The 9,670-nt window shown below is 47.3% G+C and overlaps 1 protein-coding gene across 1 annotated transcript; it reads right to left on the minus strand.

Annotated features, from left to right (window-relative positions):
- Positions 1 to 977: 977 nt before the first annotated feature.
- Positions 978 to 9,249, minus strand: dus2 (dihydrouridine synthase 2). The gene is made up of 15 exons (XM_026172430.2): positions 9,112 to 9,249; positions 7,481 to 7,526; positions 7,313 to 7,404; positions 6,948 to 6,991; positions 6,770 to 6,830; positions 6,646 to 6,693; positions 6,507 to 6,572; positions 5,832 to 5,902; positions 5,424 to 5,510; positions 5,042 to 5,210; positions 4,807 to 4,928; positions 4,578 to 4,718; positions 3,939 to 4,026; positions 3,762 to 3,835; positions 978 to 2,668 (listed from the first exon to the last, which is right to left on the minus strand). The coding sequence occupies exons 1-15, from the start codon at positions 9,229 to 9,231 to the stop codon at positions 2,401 to 2,403; spliced, it is 1,497 nt and encodes a 498-aa protein (XP_026028215.1). The 5' UTR covers positions 9,232 to 9,249; the 3' UTR covers positions 978 to 2,400.
- Positions 9,250 to 9,670: the final 421 nt, after the last annotated feature.

A 9,670-nucleotide genomic window follows, 5' to 3' on the forward strand; every position in this document is an offset into this window, starting at 1 on the left:
TGAGAAATATTTTTTAATAATTATTGATCGCATTCTCCTGAGATTTTCTGAGCACGTCCTGAACCGAAAGTTGATCAAATACGAGTTAATAAAACCACAGAATCTTTCTTTTTTAATGTCATGCTCATGTTTGCTAAAGATCAGAACAGTGAGAAGAGGAGAGGCATAGACTGTATGTGAAAGATGGACACAGCTCACATGTTGGTTCATGAGTGAATATTAAAGCCTCCGTTTTAACATTTTTGGCTGCCACCATGCTGGTTAGTGGGACCCAGAAGTGACCATGTTTAGACAACAGTGTGGACTATTCATTTATCAGCTAATGAGAACGAGCTGCATTCATAAACAGTATGAGAGCGCCTGCAAATTAGTGCGGAAATAGAATTTCACTCATGACAAAAAAACAAACAAAAAAAAAAATGCTCCAAACATCACACGGTCCAGAGGTCCAGTTCAGGGACTCCAGTTACCAGAGGTGAAGCCTAACAGACAGCTAGCAGCTACAGCTGCCTGTGTCACCATCCGCCTATCAGGCCAGAGAGGCCACGCCCCAAATAGTTCGAACTTTCAGCCTTAATGCACTTTACACAGTGACTCCCCACCTGCACAGGTGTTATATAGAGATCACATCTGTAGAGACCGAAGTTTGTGTATCAGGCTGTAAACGTGTTCATATCTCCAGCAAAGTTTTAACATGGGAGTCTATGGGATGGACTGACTGCGGGAGCCTCTAGTGGATGTTAGAGGAACTGCAGCTTTCTGTGCCTCATCGCTGGATTCAATAATTGTAAAAACAGTCAGTCATGTTTTTGGGTTTAGCTAGTTTGATAATTATTTTTCTTTCATCTGACTGTGCAGAAAGTTCTGAACACGAGCAGAAATCCTGCTGCAACAAAACAAGCGATTAAAGTTCTGGGTTTAAAATCCAATTAAATTCAGATATTACTGAGGGGGAAATGAGCCACATGCACATTTGGTTAACAGAGACGACCTCTTTAATGGAGGCAAACATAGCCTGAGCCAGTGTTAATGAAAAGTGTCCAAAATGTCATTATGAACAGCTGAGCTCTGTGAGGACAGATCCACCAGGCTGCACATGCTTTAATTCAACTTGCAGACAAAGAAAAGCACAGGTTGTTCCTTTGGCATGAACATAAAACATGACATCATTTGGCAGATTTTATACCTTAAAACAAAGAAGATCATGAGATCAAAACAAGTTCACAAAGTGTGACAGTCAGTGTTTACTGAGCGGCGAGAAGCCGCACAAATCACAGACGTCTTCTCCATCAGCACACGGTGCGTTTGAGGCTCTTCCACAAATCATGAACAAAAGACAGAGTAAGGCACCGGGTGTTAAAACGGCTTTCTGCAACGCTCTACAGATTCAACTTTGAACTGAAAAGTTGAGCACCGCCCTCTTCTTTCACCTGTCCAGCACAGAGACATCTACAGGCAGACGCTCTGATGCTCCAGCTGCGCAGCGTCGTCCACTCAGCTCATACCAGGCTGACAGGAATCACTAACGAGCAGCCACAGGATTGCATTTATTCCAGGATCTGACTCAGATTTTAGGCGAGCCCTGAAACCGTCGCTCACCTGCTGCAGGACGCGTGTGTGAAATGTTCGTGTGGCACCTCTGGTGAGGTTTTTCATTAAAGCCTCACATGTAGGAGCTCGATGTTTGCGCCAGCTTTCCTTTATCCAACAGCCGTTTGTCTGTAAATTCTAAGGACCCGGGCTGGAGACGAGCAGCTGCAGTGATGAAACTGTAACGGTGAAGCTGCTGATTGTTGTTGTTACCCTCACCTGTGGCCGGGAGAGATCGGGGTTACTAACGGGAGAAATGAGCTTCTTCTGAAGGGGGCGGGGCTCTCCCTCAGAGACAGAGTGGCGCTCCTCCTGGCAGGTGAGGTGTTCTGGACCCAGGAGGAGACCCTTCCTGGAGAGATCTTGCCCTCCCCACCACCCCAGAAGAGAGCTGGAGGAGGTCTGTGTTTAATTTAATCTTCTCTTATCAAACACCCGAGGCTCTCACACTGGATAGCGTCTGTTCTGCAGGTCGGACACCGTGTGATGGCTACGCCACGCGCGAGACGTTTCATATAAAACCCAGCGAGTTCTGATGGGTTTTAACCGCGTGCATTAGGAGGCGTGGCTCCCCGCACACGTGCAGACATCCACAGGACAGAGGCGGATGAGCGGCGTGGTTAACGGGACTAAACGATCAGACCTGAGCTGTGAGACGTATGTCAGCCGTGCTGGGTTTAAAAAATATTTACTTTGAGTTTAAATCAGATGAAGTGATGAATAATAAAAAAATAAAACTGAGCACAAACTCAGAGTTCATTTCTGGGTTAAATGTCTGATCATGCAGGTCACTGCCAGCTGTTAAACTCCTCACAGGCTCTCCCGCTGGCTTGGAGGCGGAGCCTCTTGGTGACTGTCACTGTTCGTTACCACAGCAACCTCTGAGGTTTGTTGCAGGACGTCGTTTACGTGCCGTTTCCTACTCCTCTCTTCCTCTGCGGCGCCGTTCACCTTCCCCTCCCTCTTCCTTTTGCAGACCAGGCCGGAGTCTTCCTCGCCGATCCGTCCCTCTGGTACTCCCAGAACTCGCAGGCAGACGATGGCGGCCGCTTGCTCTGCAAACTTCTTTGACTTTTCCCTGAAAGACGGCGAGATAGTTTTAGCCCAAAGCGCAGCAGACTCAAGAAATCACGACTGCGATCAAATTTTCAATTGCGGCTCATTTCTTGGAGGGTTTCCGCACTCTGAGCTGGAAAAACATCCTCACGATGTCTTTAAATAAACATATTCTAATTCTCTTCAGTTACTTTGTGTCATTTCAAAATGAAATCTGGAGCTGAAATGAGTCACTTGGTGTCAGACGGGGACAACACCGAGTCTACTTTTGATAATCTGTATGAAACTTTCTATTTTCACACTTTCAGTCGTGCCTGTTGTGAGAAGCTAATGTGGTCAGAACAGTAGGAGGGGCGCTCAACCACACGAGACGTCACAATAACCGTAGGAAATGAGCGAGCACAGATATTTGTGAGGAGGCGGGAGCGCTCAGAGGATCAGAGCCGTGCAGTTTATTCCACAAGCTGACATTTATATTTAAATGTTCATTTGCTATTTCACCTAGGGTTTGAGAGTAACGAAATTTCTATTCTCTGTATGTCCTGTACATGTGGCAGAATTGACAAAGTTGACTTGATTTTGTCACTGAGGTGCTTAAAGAGGGCTCAGAGACGCCATTCCTGTCATCTTTCAGCTCCGCCTCAGCGTTCCTGACTCTTCACAACTTACTTCAGGAGTATAGATTCCCTGTTGGCTGTTCAGCTGCTAAATGACGCAACTATCCAAACAGCCAATCACACGGCAGCAATTCAGTGCATGTAGCAACAGAAAAGAGCATCAATGAAAAAGGTGGAGGCGGGTTGCAAAACGGCTTGCATGCAGGCTAAAAATCAGATTTGAGATTTGTCAGCTGGACATGAAGCAGGACAACAGCTGAGTTCTCCAGGATTGAGCCAAAGCTCGGCACAGTCCACCCGTCCAAAAACAGAAGCCTGAACCACCGCTCAACAACCGGTGAACCCAGGAGACTTTCAGAGCTGCTCAGAAGAACCCAACAAGAAACTTTGCCGGTTGTGTGGAGGGAAAGAGATGAGCCTCGCTGGTGTTTTAGCACATTAGCGGCTCGCTGTGACTGAACACAGCTACAGAGCAGAAGCACTGAAGTTTGTACTCACCACAGTGAAGATCTGTACTTCTTCTGCGCGACGGTCACTGTGGACTGAAAGGCTCGGTCCTGAGCGCGCTGCACCTGAAACACACACACCTCTTAGAACCGCACAAATCATTCACGCCGTCACATTCAGGAACGAAGGCGAACATTTCTGTGGACGTGAAGCTTTGCGTTTGCTCACCGTCTCGTACTGCGGCTGCTCCACTTTCTCCTTACGGCTCCACTCGAGCAGGAACATCTTCGGAGTGATTTGAGGAGGATACTCTCTCCTGCAAACACATCAAATCCACCAAGTTTCACTTTAGTCCACGCAGGCAGACGGGCAGCGGTGTCCAGCCCGCTGTCATACAGCTGCTCGTTTTCTCTCGAGGCGGCGTTTGGTGCATGTAACACTGACACGTTCCCTGAACCTACTGAGTAGTTCTCGGTGCCCAAACATAACCAGCAGGTGGACGTGAACAAGCTGCGTGTCCACACCGCCCGCTGGTCCTCAGGCTGACGGCCAAATCCTGATTTTTAGATAAAAATAAAGCGGTCTGGTTCCTTAAGGTTAAACTGGGGAACAGAAGTTAGAAGAACCCCCAGACCGTGTTTATCAACGGTGGAAAAATCAGCCACAAGCTCATTTCCAGTTAAGAGTCGTGGCATGAATTCATCAAATAACACTACATAAATATTGTGCTGAGGTCTCTGGAAAACCACAACGCCTCTAAAAGCGTGGTGCACTGGCCTTTCACGGCAGGCTCGACGAGCCGCTGCGTCAACCATGAGAATCATCTCCAGCTGCAAACGAGGAGCTGAAAACGTGTTTTTCACTCACCGTTCGAACTTGACGGCCATGGTGGTGACGTCTCCGTCCGTGACGGGTCGCTCCGGCTGGCTGCCGCTCTGCAGGGCGTCCCTCCGAGCCTGCAGCTGTTCCCGAGTCTGCCGGTAAAACTCCTGCAGCCCGTACGCCTCGCTGCAACACGTCAGCACCACATCACACCACACCCACCCTACGTACATACACATCTGACACTGCTGCAAACAAACAAACAGTGCTGCACCTGATCTCAGCGTTGGTCTGCGCCGCCTGCACCTGCTTCCCCAGAGGAGACTCCACCTTGTCTCTGAGCATCTGACACAGACAGTACTTTGTGTTGAAGGCATTGTTGTCGTATTGAATCGCCTGTGAAGCATCAAACAACATCTGTGGTAATCAACAAAACGCCAAACATGCTCAAAGCTTCCCCAAAGATTGAATTTTATTCTGCGTCTTCACGAGCTGCACTTCAAACTCACGTATTTGAGGTAGTCCTCCATGACCTTCTCCAAAGGAAGCGCTCCCTGGCTGCGGAACAGTGACGCGTTCCACATGGCGGCGCGGGCCAGCATCACCGACGAGGCGCCCGTCGCCTTTCTGAACTCCTCTATGTCGGCGTTGGTCTTCACGTGATCCAGAGAGCCTCCGCTGAAGGAGACACAGGACAGCGGACGGTTTAATGACTCCAGGTCTTAGTGTTGCGTTTAGGAACGCTGGTACTTAAGATTCTATTTACTGAGGACAGAAACCACACGGCTCTGTCCTCAGAGGAGCTGCCGCTCTCCCCTAACAGGGCCAAACTCTCGATCTCAAGCCGAGAATGGCGTTCAAACACATGAGCGGGAGCTGACTGTTACTCACTTTGCGATGACGGGGATGGAGACGGCCTGAGCGACGGCCTGAATGTAATCACAGTGGACAGGATGTCTGGGACGCTCGTCCTTAAACCTGAACAACAACGAGACAGACGTCCGTCAGCAACAGCCAAAAGAAATCCAACAGGAAGCAGTTCGAGACTTTTCCAGGCTCCTTATTGGCTCCTTCTGTTTGGCACCGTAAACAGATTGTTTGGTTTTGTGCAGTAAAAGTTATTTTTAAAAATATTATGAGATGTTTTTCTAACTTTCTCATATTTTAGATGCAAAGCAAAGACAATCAGAGGATGAACTGGCCTCATTATAATTTATTATGTATACGAGTTGAATGACTGCATGAAACTGTACTCTGCTTCTCTGTAACTGAAGTTTTCACACTCCTGACGCAGTTTACCTGCCGTGAACGGCGACCGCAGCGACGCCCGTCCTCTCGATCCTTCGGACCAGACTGACTGTTTCCTCCAGCTGGAACCAAAGAACAGCGAAGATTAAACATCTGCAGTAAGTATTTACCCCCCCCCCCCCCATGTATTCTTCTGCACACGTGGCCCACTGAAGGGACCACAAACACCTGACTTCTCAGTGTCGAGGCTGGAACAGTTATCAGGTTTAGGGGGCAGTTACTTTTGCACACGGGCAGTTAGGTTTGGATAACTTTGTTCTCTTAATGAATGAAACCATCATTTAAAAACTGCGCGTAGCGTGCAGCCAACCACGATCAGACGTCCAAACACACAGAGCTGAGGCGAAACAGAAAGCTGGGCGTCTCTGAGCGAGCACTTTGACTGCACGGTGCAAGGCAGCAAGTAAAACACGCACTTGCAGATTTGCTGCTGCATATTACCGCATGCTGCAACAAACAGGGCAGAGGTGGGGCTGTGTGCATGCAGAGGGTGCAAGGCACATGACATTTCATTTTTTAAGGATGGGGTCTCACAAGACCTTAAAATACGAGGTAAAGGGAACCCCCTCCACAGTGCACAGGGGTGAGCTCACATTAACACTGAAACATACAGCTATGAATAAGATAACAGAGTGAAGGTGAGGAAGTGAAACGTTCACGTCTTACTGAGGGCAGGATTCGGATTTTACACGTCACCGGGATGGAAACTCCTGTCACGAGCGTCCTCAGGATCTGAGGTGAAGACCAAAGTCAGAGTTAAAAACATTCCTTTTATCCTGACGTGATCTCTTAGCTCACAGCTCACCGCTTCGATCTTATCAGGATCCGACAGGAGAGCAGCTCCCATCCCGCCCTGCAGGACAGCAGAGGTCAGAGGTCAGCCACAGGGACAGAGGGTCACAGCGTCAGTGGGGGGCGACTGGACTCACCTTGGTGGAATACTCCTTTGGACAGCCCATGTTCACGTCGACAGCAGCCACATCCTTCTCCCTGTGAGGAAGCAGCTTGTTATCACAAAGTTTAAAGTTACTGTGACGAGGAAGGCGGTGCAGAGCTTGACGGCACGAGCACTTCACTCGCAACACAAAGAGTCAACTTTGAACTCACACAAGTCGGGCCACAGCCAACGCTCTGTCCGGGTCAGCGGTTCCCTGAAAGACAAAAGGAAGACTGTTCGAGGTGTCCCCTTACACACTGTTCATATTTCATGTCTTCACAGCACGTTGAACCTCCCCAACAATAAGTGCCAATCCTGAATTTTGAACTACAGACGTCTGACATAATAAATGGAAGATTAATCCTTCAATACTGTTTGGGTCAAACAGTATGTGAGATTGACCCTGTGACCCGTCTCTGCAGAGGACCAATCAGACTTATCGTTTCCATAGCAAACAATAAGCACAAAGCCAATAAAGTAATTTTGTTTCTCCACGTCGATGCCATTCTGCTCGCTCATAAGCTTCCAGTCTCACCATCTGGAAGACGACGTTGCCCTTCTCCCTCTCACAGGTCCTGAACATCACTCGGTCATCCGGAGCCACGAAATCCACCGTCTCCAGCACGTCTGATGCACACACAGTTATGAGAAAGGTCTGAATGAACAGCCGGTATGAAGGGCAGCGAAGGGCACAGATTCTTACCGTTTACCACTCTCTGACACTGGGCCATTTTGATGTCAATCAGCTCCTGCAACAGACACCAAAGGGTCAAGGGGGAACTATTCGGATTTTACTTATTTCTTATCAAACATTTCTTATCAAACATTTCCCTCTTCTTGACCCAAGTTCCGTCAGGTTGCTGTAAACACTCCATCTTAGCAGTTTGTCATTTAAGAAATGTGGCTAAGTTAAGCCCTATTTTATCTCACTCTGAACTGGAGATTGCTATACGTGCATTTATTTCCTCACGCTTGGACTATTGTAACTCTTTGTTTATGTGTCTAAGCAAAGGTTCCCTGGATCGTCTGCAGGCTGTGCAAAATGCTGCAGCCAGGCTTTTAACAAAGTATTCACATGTGACACCGTTGCTATTTCAGCTACACTGGCTTCCTGTTGAACTTAGAGTTCATTTTAAGACCCTGGTCTTGACATTTAGAGCCTTGCCTGGACTGGCACCAGCCTACATCTCTGATCTGCCACAGCCCGATGTCCCCAGCAGGTCCCTGAGGTCATCTGATCAGGGCTTACTTGCTATAAAACAAGCTAAGATGAGAACTAAGGCTGCATTCACACTGCAGGCGAAAGCACATCGAATCCGATTTTTTTGACCCTCTGCAACCATCTATCCCATCATGGTGTGACAGTGTGCACGGCGCAAATCCGATATTTTCAAATCCGATCTGGGTCACTTTCGTATGTGGTGCTGAATCCGATACATATCTGATGTTTTAGAAAGCGACTGCTGGTTTACGGTCACTTCGCATTAAATCCGTCTTTTACGTCACCGACACAAGACAGACGCCGATTATCAGCGCCGGAGAAGACATGGTGAACGCTTCCTGGCCATCCTGATGTCAGTGAAACTGTTGAGAAGACAACGTTGGAGAAACGTGAACATTTTATTTGTTCTGTATAACCTGCAGATTCTGACAGAAACCTGCAGCTATCCTTTGAAGCACTGCTCCTCTCAAACAGCAATAAGGATCATTATTAGGTTATTTACATTATTATGTAAATAACAAAATAACTTAAAGCAAAAATTGGGAAACGTAAAGTCCGAAGTCTTCATATTAAGGGCCATCAGTCAAAAATGCTGTTTGCTCTGGGTCTGAACAGAGCGCGTTGTGTGTGACGTCTTCTTTTGCGCATGCGGCCGCTTTGAGCGTTCACACTAGAGCGCGTTTGCTGTCGCATTTTATTAGAAATAAAATCCGATTTTTTTGTCTGCTCGGATCTGATCAAAAAATCGGAATTGAGCATCAAGACCTGCAGTGTGAACGTAGCCTAAGGTTGACGGAGCTTTTGCCACTGTGGCCCCGAGACTGTGGAACTCTCTCCCTCAGACATTAAGAACTGTGGACTCAGTAGCTGTTTTTAAAAAAACAACTCAAAACTCTTTTTAAAACAGTTTTTGGTTAAATTTCTGCCTGTTTTATATTGTCTGTTTTACCATTTTACTATTTGTCATCTTATGTGCAGCACTTTGTGACTGTCTAGAAAGATGCTGTATAAATATAATTTTTTTTATTTTTTCACCACTCTTTGCTCTGTATGATGTCACAGAGAGGGGATAATCCAAATATGGTCACCAAGGATACAGCCTCTGTCCTCACCTCACAGTAAACCACATCAGCCCCGTAGTCCAGAGCGAGCAGCCTCATGGGCAGAGTCCCCACTCGCACCATGGGAGCCAGGGCGGTGATGTTATTGAAGCTCAGCCGGCCTGCTGCCATCGTGGCGGCTCAGTCGTCCTGCCAAGACCACACAGGACCCAACGGTCAGAGACCCTCCTCTTAAACAGCTGGGCTTCAACTATCCAGAGGTGCTGGCATGTTTAGCCGCATTTTCACAACAACACAAAACTCCCTTACAAAAAAATCAGCTGATTTAAGGCGGTTTCGGTTCTAACACAACTGGATATAACTGAAAGAAGTATGTTTAATGCATTAATTGACACCACTGAAATAAATCAATACAAATAACAACATTCCTACCTTTTAGTGTTGCTTTGGATCAATTAGCTTCTCCTACAGGTCGACAACCTGGTCAGATTATCAGACCTAAAGTTAGAATTTCACTTGAATATTTTCAATTATCTGCTAACTATCTGCGCCGAATTAACCTTATTGAGATGCTTATTGTAGAAAAGTTAGTTTCATGCTCTCTGGTAGC

The sequence above is a fragment of the Astatotilapia calliptera genome, chromosome 7 (assembly GCF_964374335.1).
Source record: "Astatotilapia calliptera chromosome 7, fAstCal68.1, whole genome shotgun sequence".
Taxonomy (NCBI): Eukaryota; Metazoa; Chordata; class Actinopteri; order Cichliformes; family Cichlidae; genus Astatotilapia; species Astatotilapia calliptera.

Bases quoted from the DNA above. Each gene is read 5' to 3' on its own strand.
- dus2 (XM_026172430.2), bottom strand. From the start codon at position 9,231: ATGGCAGCAGGCCGGCTGAGCTTCAATAACATCACCGCCCTGGCTCCC. The intron at 6,992-7,312 runs GTGAGACTGGAA...TTTGTCTTTCAG, and splicing joins GCAACGTCGTCTTCCAGATG to GGAACCGCTGACCCGGACAG. The intron at 4,929-5,041 runs GTGAGTTTGAAG...GATGCTTCACAG, and splicing joins TGGAGGACTACCTCAAATAC to GCGATTCAATACGACAACAA.